Below are 17146 nucleotides of genomic sequence, written 5' to 3'. Positions count from 1 at the left end.
ATGATGCAAAGTGCGGCTTGAAGAACAACGCAGAGATCCCAAAGGTGGGGAAGGAGGAAGGACAAGGTGAAAGGAAATGTGTCAACGTAATTCATTCCTGGGCTGCTCCAGCCTCGCGTTCCTTTCCGCTCCTTCGTCTGGAATTCTGACTCAACTCCTACTCTCTAGAAACGCCACCCCGGCCCAATGCATCCTCTTCCTCTCACAGTGGGAAAAAGTGAATTGATTCCTCAGGCATTGCTCACACACACACTCTGAGAATCCTGGAATAATCTGGGGCTTTCTGGCTGGTTTTAAATGAGATCAAGTCCAAAACGACCCGGCCGTGGGAGCTCAGCCCTCACTCCACAGAACTGGCTATTCGTGTGGTGAGGACTTTCAGGAACTGCTCAACACCTCCCAGGATCAAAACTTTAGTACTCACCAAATTGCCAGGTGTTATTTTATACAAAGCCATCACATCCCACACACTCATTCTGTACATAACACTGAAACATTGCAGCCCACCAAGCAAACAGTACAGAATATTCCTAGAAAACCAACATTTACACCAAAATGCACAGTAGGAAAGACTGAAGCCAAGCAAAACTGCTGGGTAACTAATGTAAATTACATAACTTTGCTGGAACTATTTCTCCTTTCAGTTGGAAATTCAATTTTATTTAAAAAATAGCATTAAAACTGGAACATTAATTAGTATTCCTTATGAAATGAGACATTCACATATTAACCTTCAACAAGCATTGAATTCTCCCATTTCACTGTGTATTGGATTATGTAACCTAAAAATGTGTATTCTATTTCATCTGTTGAAAGCTGGTTTTTGGGAGATGTTTTGTTCTTCTCTTGTAACTCCAGGAGGCAGCGAGCAGATACCTTCTGATAATGTCCCAGCCATTAAACCCAGGTGGGGCAGTGTTTCTTATCTCTTTCACCACCCCTCCATCCTCCAGGGGACCTCTTCTGATAATGGCCATTAGGGCCCACCAATGCCATGACACATTCCATCATCCCACTGGGAGATGCTCCACACAGTGGGGAGGAGCCAGCTGCTCCCAGCTAGATAAAAACTGGGAATGAAGGACACAAGGGATCCGGATTTTCTACTGGATTCCTGGAGGAAGACTGGACCCATCTTGCCACCACTGGACTTTCTACAGGACCATCTCTACTCCCCAGAACCACATCTGTTACCCCAGGAGGATTTATTTGGGCTGCTTCAAACACCCTGACCAACAGGGTGCCAGGTCACATCCCTGCCTCTGTCAGGGTTTTTTCCAGGATTTTTGTTTGCTTCCTTGCTTGTTTTTTTTTGTTTTTTTTTTTTTTTTGTTGTTTGTTTGTTGTTTGTTTGTTTTTGTTTGGTTTTTTTTTTTTTTTTTACTACTACATTTGTATTTTTCTTTTTTAATATATTCCTAGTAAAGAACTGTTACCCCAATTTCCCATATCTTCGCCTGAAAACCCTTAATTGCAAAATTATAATAATTTGGAGGGCAGGGGGTTTACATTCTCCATTCCAAGGGAGGTTCTAGCTTTCCTTGGCAGACAACTGTCTTTCAAAACCAAGACACGCTGTGTCGAGAAATTATCACTGTAGTCCAGAAACCTCCTGAGTCGCTTGTGCTCTGCTTTGTTTCTTACACTGACTTGAGGGAACACCAAATCCTGCCCAGGCCTTGCTCAGAAACTCATGGCCAATGCTCTCTGCCAATCACCTCATGCAGATCAGCCCAGATTGTGGCTGGGGAGGACGTAGGATAAAAAAAATAGGAGAGGATCTTTACAGTTTTAGGCACTCAGCCATCTATAATTGACCGGTATTGGCCCAGTCCTCACATGGAAAAATAAGCTTTTTTATTCCTGTTAACAACAGAGAGCATGAGTATCAATCCTTTAAGGACCATAACACTTTCAAAATAATATTCTGAATGCATTATGGTCATCATAATATTTATACAGTAATATTTTGAAAGTGTCAGATATCTAAAAGAATAAAACATCAAAACAAACAAACAACCCTGAATATATATTTTTAAAGGATTTAAGGGATTTCTTTAAAGATCTGTATTTTTTTCCTCTAAGGATTTCTTATTTATATAAAGAAGTTTTCAGGGCCCTTTTTTTTGGAACACATGAAAGAGAAAAAGCAGAATTTTCACTAACACAATGGGTTCACCTGCACTGTGATTTTATAATGCTGAGTACCAGGCCAGGAGCAAAAGGTGGCAGTTCTTGCCCTATTACTTGAGAGTCACAGTGTGACAATGTTAGAGACACCCCTAAATACATGGAGGAAATATAAAACAAATCAATAAAATCTAATAGAAAAACAACAGCAAAAGTTCAGAGCAGGAAAGATAAAAATATTTAGCAGACAGTACAAGCTTCAGACAAAAAATGCCTAAAGGAACATGAAAAATTAGGGTATTTTAACAGAGGTGAATATGTAGCAAGGAACAGGAACAGCAGTCAAAAAATCAACTTCAGCTATGGATAACAGGACAAAAATAGCAAATGGAAAGTGAATACTTTTAAAAAATGCCTTATAATAAGAACTGCTAGAAAGTGGAATGAATTATCAAGGGAGTGGTGTCACCTGAGTCATTCAAGACCGGACCAGACAAAACCTGGAAAAAGTATTACAGCAAATATAAATATATATAGCAGTGATTAATATGTCATAGAAAGAAATGACCCTAAAAGTTCTTTTCCCTGCATCAATTCTAACATTCTATGAAATATGAGTCATGTTGCACTTGGTGTCTATAGCAATTCCCTATAACCCAACCCTATCCGTGTTAGCATGCAGGGCACTGCTAGAAAAAGGCTTCTTACCAAACACTGAGGGATATTTTGGGAATGGGAAGCACTAAACAGTGCCCAGCTGTGGGGAACTCAGCAGAGAGACTGTGGCAGGAGGAGAAACACTGGCTCTGAGCTCACTGGGACTTTCCTGGTGGTGGAGTCGAAGCACATGGGAGAGGCTGAGCTTTGGGCTGGAAAAGGCACCTGAATCCCATTTCCACAGCCATAAACCAGCCCCTGGTGCCTGGAATACCCCTGAAATGATGCCTTGGAAGGCTGAGCTGGAACAGAGACTGGACAGAGCTAAGAGAATAAAGTAGAGATTTATTAAAAGGCTTTAAAGGACACACCTTGGGCAGGACAAGAGCCTGGCCAGGGACACACCCAAGGTAGACACAAAATGGACACAAAATGGTGACAAAATGGACAAAGGGTCACGAGGTCTCACACTTTTGTAAGTTTTGGTCCATTTGCACACTGGAGTTGAATTGTCCAATTCCAGCTCCAGGTTCTCCAGTCCCATCCTTCTTGTTTTCTCCCTTCAGCCACCGTTGTTTGTGCTTTTGGGCTGAACACTTGTCCCAGTTGTCCTTGGTGTGCAGCAGGAGCAGGATTTGTTTTGTGTGGCTGCTGTGTGCAGAGAGCTGAGTGACCCTGGATGTGAGCTCAGAGCTGCACCCTGGGCACCACGGAATGGGAAACACAGGGAAGATAAACCCTAAGGCATGAGTGCACTGGCAGGATGCTGGCAGGAGAGCAGCAGCACAGCCAGCACTGGTGGCCAGGCACAGCAGGTTGGGCAGGAGCAATCAGGGCCAGGTAATTCAGGGGATTTCACAATGGAAGGATGAGTGCAGAATCAATTATCCTCCCTGCTCCTGGAACTGCACACATCCCCGCCTCTGGACAATGGGATTCACTGCTGCATCCCTCTGCTCGCTAATGGCAGCAGGAAATTTTTGTTCTGGCGTCACGATGGTCCCAATTCCTTGTGTCTTTCTGATTCTGAGCCATTCCCTTGGAGTTCCTAGGAAATATCCTTAACTTCAGGTCCTGATTGCAGTTTTACCCTTTTTTTTGTTTTGTTTTGTTTTTTGTTTTTCTGATTTCAGTGCTCTGATTCTAATTTTAAGCTGTTTTACTTGGAACTGGGGAAGTTGGTTGGCTTTATATTCTGTGGAAACCAGAATTTCAAGCATCACATGTTCTTCTTCGTAACTACCAGAAGAGAAACAGACCAAATCTGCCCATCTAACTCAGCAAAAGGTGGTTCCACCCCGCTGCAGAACTGCCAGCTCCGATTTACTCACCCCAAAATTATTTATTCAGCTGACAACCGGAGGGTTTCCACAGCACCACCACACTTTGCACTGATAGACTTAATGGAAAATTAGGAAAACACTTCAGGGGCCGCAGGAGCAACAACTGCAGCACGTCTCTGTAGTCAAGACAAAAGTACTGTTTCCCAACTGTTCTGAAGTGGGGTTTTCTTGCCTTCCCCCAGTTTTGCTCACTCAAGCAGTGAAATGGGGAAATCCTGACCTTCTAACCCCATGTAACCTTTCCAAAAATGTCACTATCCATGGTGGCTTTTTTCCAGAAAAGCAATAGAAAGTCTTTAATGCAAGGACAGTCATCAATTCAACACCCATTTATTTTTTTATGATTTCTAAAGATTGTGAATTCCATTCCACTCATTCTTTATTCTGTGCGCTGAGGTTAATGATAAATATTCCCCTCCAGCAGGGGATTCAGCACCAAGGAGAATCACAGGATGATTTAGAGGTCACCTGGCCCAAACCTACCACAAGATGTTAAAGGAAACAGAGAACCTTTCCTTGCTGCCATTCTAGGCTCTACCCAGGATAAAAGACTCAGGAAAGTCTTTTTTAATTTGCTCCCTGTGACCTGAGTTATGTTCCCTCAGCATCATCTCTCCCAAGCTCCTATGAATCTTAAGAAACCACAGATACAGCAACTTTTAGGGGGAATCTTGGATCAGTCACTTGGACTGGATACTTCTAAATTTAGGTTTTTATTCTCCTCAAAATCTCTTGGGGGAAAAAAAAATAAAGTAGTAAATAATCCACATTTTACTTGGCCTTTCACAAAACTGAGAGGAACAGGGACTCAACAAAAAAAGGGGAATATTCCTTTGAAGATGAGCAAAAAAACAACAGCATCAAAATGGCCTGAAAGGGGTACCAAATTCTCCACTGAAGTGGAGATCACTGGAACACTTAGACATAAATATCAAATTTTTAATTTGCTAAGTTAAATAAAATCACTGTGAAGGAACATGGAGGAATTACTGACATATTTCTGTATAAATGTGTGTGCACTGCTTGTACAACAACGTCACATCCCAGAATTTAATGCTTGGCTCCAAATAAGGTGGAGACTCCCTTTTTCCAAGGAATGGAAAAGACAAGGGGCCATGGGTACAAATTACTGCTGGGGACATTCCAATTGGACACAAGAGGAAAATTTCTCAAGAGAACAATCAGCCATTTGAACCATCCCCCAAGGAAAAGTGTTGAATTCCCAAACCCTGGGCATTTCTAAGATCTGGCTGGACCAGCTGCTAGGTCACCTTGTCTAGACCGTGCTTTTGCCAAGGAAGGTTGGACCAGGCGATCCTTGAGGTCCCTTCCAAACTGGTGCTGTGGGATTCTGTGAATTGAGAAATTAAATTGGCTCCTGCCTGCTTACAGCTGAGGATAAATGAAGATGTACTGCCACCTACATATCACTATTCTCATGAATTAATTAAAACCAAAAATTCTAAAAAAACCCCCACCTGTTGAATCTGGGTAGGTATGCAAACTCTACAGCATGTTATATTTTTTTTTTTATGAAATAACCCTTCATCCCTTGGAAAAAATACAATCATGACAATAAAGGACCATCATTGACCCCTGTAACTGCTTTCATTAGAAGGTGTGAGTCAAAATGCACCTGCATTTCCCTAGGATATTCTGATGGCCAGGTATTCTTTTAAAGCTTGGCAGTAGTTTTAGTTCCAATTTTTTCACAGGATGCCTTCAGCTTGCTTGCTGTAACAACACTTTTGGCAAGGGAGAAAAGAGAATCAAAAAGTAAAGTAGGAAGGAAAAGTAAGATTTATCTTTAGTTTTCTATGGGAAACAAAACCAGAATTGCTGATGCTGTGAATGAACCAGCTGTGATTAATCCTACAGAAGTTTTCACTGCTCATCTAAATACTTAGATTAGCATTTATTTCAGGTAACAGAGAATGGAAGAGGATCCAGACAAATACCCACTCCCACACAGTAATTTTTCATTCCCTAAAACACCTAATCACTCCCAAACACTGCAGGATTTGGCTGAAGGGAAATAAAAGTCTTGCAAGAGCCGAGCCTTATATAGTGGGTGTTTATTTGGAGTCTCTATTCCACTGATGCCTTAAGTTTTATCTTTCATGTATTTCAGATTCTGTGCTGCCCAGGGTGCAGCTCTGAGCTCACATCCAGGGTCACTCAGCTCTCTGCACACAGCACCAACACAAAACAAATCCTGCTCCTGCTGCACACCAAGGACAACTGGGACAAGTGTTCAGCCCAAAAGCACAAACAACGGTGGAAGGGAGCGATAAGAAGGATGGGACTGCACAACCTGGAGCTGGAATTGGACAATTAAACACCAATGTGTAAATGGACCAAAACTTATAAAGTGTGAGACCTCGTGACCCTTTGTCCATTTTGTGCCCATTTTGTGTCCACCTTGGGTGCAGCTGTGGCCAGGCTCTTGTCCTGCCCAAAGTGGACCCTTAAAGGCCTTTCAATATTTACTTTATTCTCTTAGCTCTGTCCAGTCTCTGTTCCAGGTCACCCTTCCCATCACCTCCCACTGGACCCCAGGGTCTCAGCAGCCCTGCTGGGTTCTGTGGGTGCTTCCAGGAGCTCGGAGCTCAGCACAGATTCAAATGCTCACACTGGAATGAACCCGTGCTGCTCTGGAAACAGGCTCTGCTGAGGAAAGGGCTCCCTCTCCTGCTCTTGCTGAGACCAAACCAGCTCTCTGAGAGGAGGGAATTGTTTCCAATCCCTGTTTCCAATCCCTCCCTGCAGGGATGGAGCACAGACAGGATGGCAGCACACTGCCCAGAGTGTCACCCCCCTTCCAGCCCAGCTTCTCCTTTTCAGCCCTTGCTGCCAAAGGTTGGGAAGGGTCAGCATGTCTGAATACATCAGAGTGAAGCACAGAATTACAGAGTGATTTAGGATAGAAAACATCTCTCAGATCACCCAAACAGTACCCCAGCACTGTTCACCACCAAACTCTGTCCCCAAGTGTCACATCCAAGTGTTCAACCCTTCCCCCAAGTGTCACATCCACAGAGCTCCTGAACACTTCCAGGGATGGTGACTCCATCACTGCCCTGAGCAGCCTGTGCCAATGCTTGACCATCACTTCAGTGAAGAAATCTTCCCTAATATCTTCCCAAACTAAACCTCCCCTGGCCCAGCCTGAGGCCGTTCCCTCTCCTTCTGTCCCTGTTCCCTGGAGCAGAGCCCGATCTCCCCTGGCTGTCCCCTCCTGTCAGGAGTTGTGCAGAGCCAGGAGATTCCCCCCTGAGCCCCCTTTTCTCCAGGCTGAGCCCCTTTCCCAGCCCCTTCAGCCTCTCCTGGTGCTCCAGCCCCTTCCCCATCTCTCTTCCCTTCTCTGGACTCTCTCCAGCCCTTTAATGTCCTTCTTGTCATGAGGGCCCCAAAAGTGGCCCCAGGATCTGAGGTGTGGCCTCAGCAGTGCTGGGCACAGGGGACAGTGCCTGCCCTGGGACCAGGCCAGGTGCCATTGGCCTTCTTGCCCATCCGGCCACACTCTGGCTCACGTTCAGCCACTGTCACCAGCACCTCCAGGTCCTTTCCCACCAGGAATCTTTCCAGCCACTCTTCCCGAGCCTGTGGTGCTGGTTGGGATTGTTGTGACCTCCTTGTAGGACCCAGCCATTAATAAGTGAAGTTTGTACCAGAGTTTTTACTGGGTTTTTTTTTTTTTTGCAACAGTCTTCCCAGGGAATTTCATCCATCCCTCTGAGGCTTATCCATAATGAACTCCACATTCATTGATTATCCAAAATCAGGAATACACTCAATATTCTCAGCATTGCTGGGGAGCTGCCAAAGGCCCCTGAAGCTCTCTTCTCTACCTCAATTAATGCTGAGTGTGAGGTAAAAAATCATCCTGGGAGTGGAAAGGATGAAGTGATGGGGCAGCACTACCTTAGAGGCTCAGTCAAGCCGTGTGAAACCAGAGTTTTAAGACTTTAGACTGTGGCACTTTGGTCTTTTACACATTAATCTTTTACAAATTAAATGAGCCAACGCACTGTGGAATGCTGGCAGCCCTTTTAAATTTTAATTTTTGGTTACAGATAGGAAGCAAGTCCCACTCCTGGCTTTGAAGCTCCAGTTAATAGTTTTAATCTGATAATTCCTACAGTCTCTAACTTATAAATGTGGAAAGACCTCATGTATAATTGCTTCCCTCTCAAGAGGGTCTCCACACATGGGATCTCAGTAAGAAATTAAACTGGAAAACAAAATAGCAATAACAATTTTAAGAAATCTGTCTGCAGTTTTAGTGTTGAAATAAAGAAATGCCATGCCTCCACTCTTAAATTTTATCCAGAAAAAAAAAAAATTAAAAAACCCCACATCAATTAAGAACATAAGAAAGAGAAAAGCCAAAAATACACATTTGGAGCTCTCCGAGGGAGATACTTCTAAAACTTTTCTACCACGAAATAGTGCAGAACAACAACAAAAACTCTGTTTTAGCATAATATTCCCAGAAATACTCTCACCTGCGGCCTGACGACCGACTCTCAGTTTTCTTGAGGGATCTTTCCCTCTTTTCTCTCCCAGCCCCGGAATGTCTGTGAGGGGCACTCACTTTAAGGCTTTTTTCACTGCTGTCTGCACCAGAGCTTGGAAGAGATTTTCTTTCTTCTGTCTTGGACCTTTCTTTCTCAGACAGCAGCTTGGAAAAAAGGTCATCCAGATCTTTGAGGTTGTTCCTTGGCTTTTCAGAGGCAGAACTGGTGTGTGAGCTTAGCACAGCCTTTGGTGCACATTCCACGCTGGGTTTTGTTGGAGATGCTTTGATTTCCTGCAGATCAGTGTCTTGCTCCTCCTGCTCTTCACCCCTGGGCTGGGCTGCGCTGCTGATGCTCGTGGATCGCCTGGAAAGCCTCCTTTTTTGGGGATCCTGGAAATAAGCGCCATGAAAGCCACCGATTAAAATTTTCCCACCTTTAAATAAATACAAAAAAAGCAAAGGAAAGCTCTAGCACTGATTTCTGAGCTAACCTATCCATTTATTTCTAGGAAACAGCTTATAGAATAAATCAGAATTTTTTAAACAATCAGTAATAAAATAAGACAAACACTTTCACTTAAAATTTGACCAGTATTAAAGGTGCTACCTATCATTAAAATATGTTTTCCATGGTTTTACCAAGAACAACAACAAATTACCTCCTAAGAGCTTAATTTTGGGATTGTATCCAGCTCAGGAAATCAAGACACAGAAGATATTTTACTGGTATCAACCACTACAGGTATCTAGTCTTTACTTCTAAACCAGAGATGTTTATAAATATCCAACTAATTCATTGAATTTCCAGATGCTCTTCAGTACTACCTAAATGTCATAGTTAAATATTTTAATTTCTCATTACTACAAGCTTAATTTCACATTGGAAAAGTTCCTGTCATTATATAAAAGAAGCATAAAGGAAAAAAAAAATAGGCAAGAAATTTTTAACTGTGCTTTGAAAGCACTTCTTGATGGAATATGCTCTGATTTGATCAATTCAGAAACACTTCAAACTGAAAGGAATTTTCAATTCCAAAGTGCTACTGATTAAATGTGGGGTCTTGGAAAAAACAGAGTAAAAGATACTGGTGAAGGTAACAAAGCCATTTTCACAAGAAAATGGAAAACCAAATCTGTCAAAAGGTTTCAAGAACGGGAAAGATTTATAAAGGAATTCAGTGAGCCGAGATCACAGACATGCAGGGGGTGGCTGCCTGCAGTGGTTCTATCTGAAATTCTGAATGAAGCAGAACAATTTCCCTAACTTACCACTTCTTCTCAGCCTGCAGATTTAATGGATTAACATGCAGAAGCCATTTTGAACATTATTTGCAAGTGATTTTTATCCCAGCAGGCTGCATAGAAAATCCACGGGCAAGCCAAATAGTTTGTAAAGTGTTGGGAATCACCTCTGGTGGACTTGCTACTGGTCCAGCCATCATTCCTCTGGCAATGAGACCAGCCCTGGGCCTTGACTTCTCCTTCCCTGTGGATTTCAGCTCCTCAGAAATTGCAGCTGCTTTTAAATCCTCTCGACTGTCTTTTAATTTCTTGTCCCAAGGACTGGGTAAGCTGCTGCTGTGGGTTGTCCCTGTGTGGCACTTTTCACCTCTGTGCTGATGTTTTCTGGGGGGAGGGATTTTATCCAGTGGATTCTCAACATCACACCTAGAGGGAAGAAAGAGGAAAAGCTTGAAACAGCAAAGTAATGCACAAGTAAATTAATAAAACCAGATGTTGTCAAATTAAGTTACATTTTATCTCTAAATGCTCATCAAATGCAGTAGCTTTTTGCCAAAACATCTGAATGCAGGGCTTGAGAACATTATTTCAGTATCATTATTACGTGTCACAGTTGGTTATAATATGGGTAACAATCCCATGCTTACTTATTTTGATGTTAAAAAAAGGGTTCAAACTGAAAGAGGGGAAGTTTACATTAGATATTGGGAAGAAATTCTTCCCTGTGAGGATGGGCAGGCCCTGGCACAGGATGCTCAGAGAAGCTGTGGCTGCCCCTGGATCCCTGGCAGTGTCCAAGGCCAGGTTGGATGGGGCTTGGAGCAGCCTGGGACAGTGGAAGGTCTCCCTCCCCATGGCAGGGGGTTGGAATGAGATCATCTTTTAGCTCCTTTCCAGCCCAACCCATCCTGTGATTGTATGACTGTGTATCGTAGCAGAAAGTACAATTATATGTTGTATTACATCTGACAGGTCCTAAGCTACAACCAGGAGTTTCCATTCCTTCTCCATCTGTTTGAAAAATTGTTAACACTTTTGCTCACATCCTCTGTTCTCCTGTAACTTAGACTGACTCTGCTGACCCCTGTTCAGCTGTAGAACACTTATTTTAGTTCAAAAACAAAAGCACTTTTGTGACAGAAATAATTTTACTGAGCAATTCCCAGTTCTGTGTCTGTCTATAAAGATATATTCTGCGTAATCCAAAAATATTCACCTTCCTTAATACAAGGGAACAAATCCCTGAACTTGTTTTTCACTCTGGGATGTTTTCCTCCATCCTAATTCATTGTAAAGCAACTCCATAAGCTGAACACTGACAAAGATGTTCCTTTTATTGAACGCATTTTTCCAGGTGTTTCTCACGTGGTGAGGACACGCTGTGTATGTGAACTGAAGGGAGCCTGATCCGCCTCTGGAATCATCAGGGAAAGGAAGGATTGCTACTCTGATTCCACATAACCAACCCCTCATTTCCAAGGCGTGCTGCCTTAGTGTTTTAACAGTTACAGACACACTGATGCCTTCAGTTTTATCTTCCCTGTGTTTCCCATTCCGCGCTGCCCAGGGTGCAGCTCTGAGCTCACACCCAGGGTCACTCAGCTCTCTGCACACAGCAGCCACACAAAACAAATCCTGCTCCTGCTGCACACCAAGGACAACTGGGACAAGTCCTCAGCCCAAAAGCACACACAACAGTGGCTGGAGGGAGAAAACAAGAAGGATGGGACTGGAGAACCTGGAGCTAGAATTGGACAATTCAACCCCAATGTGCAAATGGACCAAAGCTTATAAAAGTGTGAGACCTCGTGACCCTTTGTCCATTTTGTGACCATTTCGTGACCATTTTGGGTCCACCTTGGGTGTGTCCCTGTCCAGGCTCTTGTCCTGCCCAAGGTGGATCCTTAAAGGCCTTTTAATAAATCTCTACTTTATTCTCTTAGCTCTGCCCAGTCTCTGTTCCAGCTCAGCCTCCCCAAGGCATCAGTTTCTGGTGATCCAGATATGCCCCAAGAGCAAAGTTAAAAGGCAAGCAGACTCGTTAATAAGGAACCAGAGCAGAATCCTGTCTGATTAAACTCTCCACCCCTGAAAGCATCGTTAAAAGTTACACAGGGAATTGAAATTAAAACTGATTTCAAGCTCTGGCTGGTTGACCTTGGCAATCCCTGGTTTTCCCTTGCCCAAAGGGAATGGCAATGGTGAGGATAAACATCAGGGTGAGATGGGATACTGGGAGGAAATTCTTCTCTGTGAGGGTGGTGAGGCCCTGGCACAGGTTCCCCAGAGGAGCTGTGGCTGCCCCTGGATCCCTGGAAGGGTCCAAGGCCAGGCTGGGTGGGGCTTGGAGCCACCTGGGATAGGGGAAGGGGATGGAATCAGATGATCTTTAAGGTCCTTTCCAAGGTTAGCACTGCTGGGTGCTGCTGTGCCCCCGCAGAGCAGTGTCAGGGACTGTAGGAGAGATCCATGAAAGGGAAAGAAAAAGGGATTAAAAAAAAAAAAAAAAGGAAAAGAGGAAGAAAAAAGAAAATAGGAAAAAAGCCTTTGCACTGCCTCCTTTTCAAGTGTTGCCTCTCAGCTCAACTTAAAACACCTTGACTTTCTTCCTCTATAAGAAATGGCTTCATGGGGTTTTTTTTCACACACTGATGCTCAGACTTGGCTGCTTTGAGCACGTTGCACTTAGGACAAAGAACAAAACCTGATTAATTCCCTGCGGGTGGAGGCTGGAAAGCTGAATTACACTTCTGTGCCCATTTTAAAAAGCTTTCCATGGAAGTACAGAGCTATTAATCCTCTTTGAGGCACCAATAAATGAAAAACTTGGTTACATGCTATTTTCGGGATTTAAGTCAGTAAAATTTGCTTTTGCCTATGTAAAGCATGAATAAACCTGAAGTTTGAGCACAGGTGGTTTGTTTCACCTCCAAACCTGCCTCAATTTGAGTATTTCTAACGTAAAAGGCATGAAATCTCCTATTTCCACGTGCTTCAGTGACTGAAAGGTGCAACTGAGGTTTTATCAGTCTTCATAACTGTCAGGGAACATAAAAGATCATTTTTGAAGGGTGGCTTGCGCAGGAGATTTTAACAATCTGGAAAGTTAAGCTTTGTGTTACAAGGATAACTAATAAAGCCATGTTGAGCTCAAGATACAAATGAAAAAACATTTAACTCTATTACCCTTCATTAAGAAAAAAAAAAGTGAATACACAGGGCAAAGAAAAATAAATCAGACTCTACCTGGAGGTCTGAGTTTTGCTTTCATCCAGAGCACTGGCATTCCCACGATCCTCATCCAGGAGGTCGGGTGCGTGGGATGCTGAGATCTTACTCTGAGGAGCTGACAGAGCAGAGCTGGAACCAGTGCTCCTGGAAGTCCCACGGTGCTCCAGGAAGTAATTAGTAATAATTTCCAGCAGTGTTTTCAGTGGGTTCTCCTTTGCCTGGCCAAAAAGAGAAATAAAGTTCTTGGTGACTATTGAAACGCTGTGTTAGTCTGGCTGCAGGGCATTATTTTCATACTGTACAGCAACTGAACATTTTAACTGCTTCCCAGAGCTACCTGTGAGTGTATCCCAGAGACTGACAAACAACCCAGGGAACTGGAAGACAGCAGCTAGAGAATTCCAAGAGCTCAAAGGTGCTGCTGTGTTAAGTGAAGGAAGCACGACACAAAAAAAGCAACCTGTCACAGTGACTTCTGACTCTCATTTCAGCTAAATATTAAAAGTGAAGAAACTGTGCTGGAATGCTCCTTTCCTACACTGGGATGGAGTTTTTTGAAGTGGCATTTATAGACTTAAAACAAGCATTGTGGTGCCTTAAGCAAGGAATGAACTGTTTATAATTGCATTTCCAAGGATAATAAATACTGGAAGTGTCATTTCCACCCGCTGTGCCCTACATAAAGCTGCAAATGGAGATGGGCATTGCAAGGATGCCTCCAGAGTGTGCCAGGCACTCCCTCACCTTGTTCTGTTTGTACAAGGAGTGCAGGTGCAGGACATTGCGCAGCTCGTTCCTGTTGTTGATGCTGAGCGCAGAGCGGGGAAGCTCCCGGTCCATGGTGGTGATGGTTTTCTTCAAACCCTGAGAAGGGAAAGTGTCAGAGCCCAAAGCTGAAACTTCGGGATGGCAGCAGTTTGCAACCCTCAGAGCCTGTGCTGTAATGGCACAATCTTGAACTACAGCAGCCCGGGATGTGAAAATAATTAAGGTGGCTATGTGAGATGGAAGTGACTGAACAGAGAAAAACAAAAACATCTGTTGCAGGTGACCTCAGGTGCTGAACGGCCTCCCTAAGACTGATGGTCTGCATGAAAGGTCCTGAGCTGAAGTTATTCCAACCAGCCTCAGCTTGGAAATCTGTCAGATCTAGCTTGAGGTCTTCAAACTTCAACTTTCAGTCTGTGGTCAGCACCCATGGGCACCTCAGAGACAAAATCTCACTTTCTGCGGGGAGAGGCTGATTTACTGTGAGCTGCATCCCAAACTAATTTAAGACTCTCTATTTTGAGAGAGAAAGCCCTGATTCTTTCTGTGGAGGTTTACTGTCACAACAAAGGATTTCTTTTTCTGCTGACAAGAGTGGCTGGCTCAGATTTATGAAATTAAGGGCAAGTTGTGGTAAATAAAGGATCGTTATCCCTGTAGGCTCTGATGTCTGTGAAAGATCTGGGGGAAGCAGAAGCACATAGGATTAGCAGTGCCCACTGTTTTGAAAATGTGAATTTGGAGATGGGATACAAAGTGTGAGACTGAGGTTTGTCAGTCTCATTAACACTTAATGAGTCAGTGGCTGATTAATTTCTGACATAAGACAACTCATTCCTGACACAGGGGGGCCGACATCAGCAATATTTCCTAAGGATTGAACATAAATACAAAGTAAGAGGCGCTGCTACATGGAAATGTGAAGGTGGTTTCCAGTCTGCTCAATCCCACACACCCTGCATCCCTGTGTAGTCCAAAATTTCCTTTATAGCATTAAATCCATGACAGGTACAATGGCCTCTTTCCTCCCCTTATGTCAATTCCCTTCCCACCCGCCAAAAAAAAGGGCTTTCTGCTGAGTTATTACTGAAAAGTGGGGGAGAAAAATGCATGTTGCCAGCTTCTCTACAACAGTTACTTTTTGCCTTAGCAAAACAAACAAACAAAAAACAAAGCAAATTAAAAATAGGCTTTGTATGCCTCTTGCAAATAGAAGGACAATAGGATATTCACTAGGAAAAAAAAAAAAAGTTAAAAAAAATTTAAAAAACCCTGCAAGCGGTAAGAAAAACCAAACTGAAAGTGAGTTTTTTGATTTAATTCCCAGTCCCTCAGGCGTGTGCGGGCAGGCATGGGCTTCCCCCGAGCAGGAGGAAGCAGCTCCATCGCCGGGAATAAAAAAGCACTGTGGGAGATGTAGTCCAGCTGCTCACCCCAGAGCCTCCCACCCTTTCCCACGCAGCCAGATTTCAGGTTGGATAAATTCCCCCATCACCCCTCAATTTCCCTTCCATCATCCCCAGCGGCGCTCAGCCGGGAGAAAAATCGACGCAAGTTTACCTTTCTACTGAGAAACTCTCTCACCAGTGATGCGGCCACTTCTTCCACGAAGGCGTTGTCCATGTTTTAGCCCCCCAAAAGCGGGTTTGGGGTGCGGGGATGCTGTTCAGTCCATGGCAGCCCGGCGGCATCGCCGCTGCCCGCGCCGGGACCCAGCCCGCAGGGATGTTGCCGTGGGTACCATGTCATCGGAAGCTGGGAGAACTCCTCCCCTGGGCAGGGAAGGAGGAAGGAAGGAAGGAAGCCGGACGGAGATTTGGGATGGAGGGAAGACGTAGAGATCGGGGGGAAAAAAAAAACCCACAACACCAAAAACAACACAAAACAAAACCCTTAAAACAAATTTGAAAAAAAATTAATAATTTATAAAAATAAATTATTAATTATAGATTGTAAAATACATCATATAATATATAGTATAATGTTGTCTAAATGATTACTAATGAATCAAATTATTACTAAAAATACTAAAGTATATATTATATTAATAATTACAATAAGAAGAATACAAGTAATAAATATAATAATGAGAAATATTTAATTTAGAGAATGTTCAGCTCTGACATAAGGAGAAGATTCATGATGATTTCTTTCTTTAATTTTAAGAACTATGTATAGTTACCTGTGCCACTGCAAGTTTTAACCATGAGCATGCCTTTAGTAAAGCGGTGCTCTCTGAGTAAAACTGTAAAAAACAAACAAACAAAGAAAAATATTTTAAAAATGGCAGCTGATAAATTAGGCTGAATCTCTCGCACTGGCAGTGTCTGGGGTAGGAGATTCATCAGCTGAGCCTTTCCTTTTCGGTTATACCTGCATTAGGCAGTAATATAATGCCATCAAGGCTGAGATTGTGGTGACACTTTTCGGCCAGGGGAGCTGATGAAAGTTCCCTGCGCCCCTGCGTGTTGGGATTCCACAGCCTGGCCAACCTCTCCCAAAATCTGGCCTCTCTCATGTGGGTAATTTTCCCTTTCTGTTTCAAGTTGCCCCTGCTACAGCTCCTGGATGTTCTGTCTCACCCCTTTAACTGAGCCCCTCGATGTGAGGCTGGCTCTGTCTTTTACTTCACCCACACTCAATAGTTGTACACAGCCTGTGAAACCTTTCCAAGCCCTGAATCCACCCCAATCCCCCGATGCAGAGATGATCAGAGTTTGAGGTGTTACAGTGATGCTGCTCCAGCATCATGTCAGGTACAGGCTGGAGCTCTCACTGTAGTGTACCTCACCTGCCTTGCTGTGTCCTTTGCCCTTCAGAGTTCCCAAAATAATTCCAGGGGTTTTGTTAAGCTTGATGACTTCTCTGGCTTGAGTTTTGGAATACAGTAGGTGTTCCCAGTGTTGTTTCATTTATCTCAGGGCTGTGGCCCACTGCTTCCTACAGCCTCCAGCCCTGCAAGCTGCATCCCCGGGGAAAGACCTCCTGGAGGCCAGGTTGTGCAGATTGTCATCAGAACTGAGCCTTTTGCCAAGTTAAGCTGAGTTTGAGGTGCTCAGCTTTCTGCAGAGCTGCTGTGGTGGATTACAGGCTTTGTGTAAACCACTTTTTGGAAATGACATTCACATTCCCTGAGATTCCCCCAGGCCTCCAGAAGGATTTTTGGTTGCACTGAGTAGCAGCATCTGCCGAGGTGTGATGCTCTTGGGGCACAGAGGTGCCTGCCCACCTCATCCCTGTGATACTGTCCTAG

The 17146-nt window shown here is 43.8% G+C and overlaps 1 protein-coding gene across 2 annotated transcripts in view; it reads right to left on the bottom strand.

Moving 5' to 3' along the window:
- MINDY4 (MINDY lysine 48 deubiquitinase 4) overlaps window positions 1-15667 on the bottom strand; it is a 65937-nt gene extending 50270 nt beyond the window's left edge. The window contains exons 1-5 of one of the 2 annotated variants that reach the window (XM_040065474.2): window positions 15454-15667; window positions 13870-13989; window positions 13141-13343; window positions 10062-10320; window positions 8639-9042 (exon numbers count right to left, since the gene is read on the bottom strand). In XM_040065474.2, the coding sequence (XP_039921408.1) occupies window positions 8639-9042; window positions 10062-10320; window positions 13141-13343; window positions 13870-13989; window positions 15454-15516 (1049 nt within the window). In that variant the 5' untranslated portion in view covers window positions 15517-15667. The remainder of the gene's footprint in view (window positions 1-8638; window positions 9043-10061; window positions 10321-13140; window positions 13344-13869; window positions 13990-15453) is intronic. The other variant, XM_040065482.1, reaches the window with a different exon arrangement.
- Between the last annotated feature and the right edge of the window lie 1479 nt (window positions 15668-17146).

The sequence above is a fragment of the Hirundo rustica genome, chromosome 1 (assembly GCF_015227805.2).
Source record: "Hirundo rustica isolate bHirRus1 chromosome 1, bHirRus1.pri.v3, whole genome shotgun sequence".
In the NCBI taxonomy this organism is placed as follows: Eukaryota; Metazoa; Chordata; class Aves; order Passeriformes; family Hirundinidae; genus Hirundo; species Hirundo rustica.
Note: the sequence above shows the minus strand (reverse complement) of the source record. Positions and strands in the feature narration are given on the sequence as shown.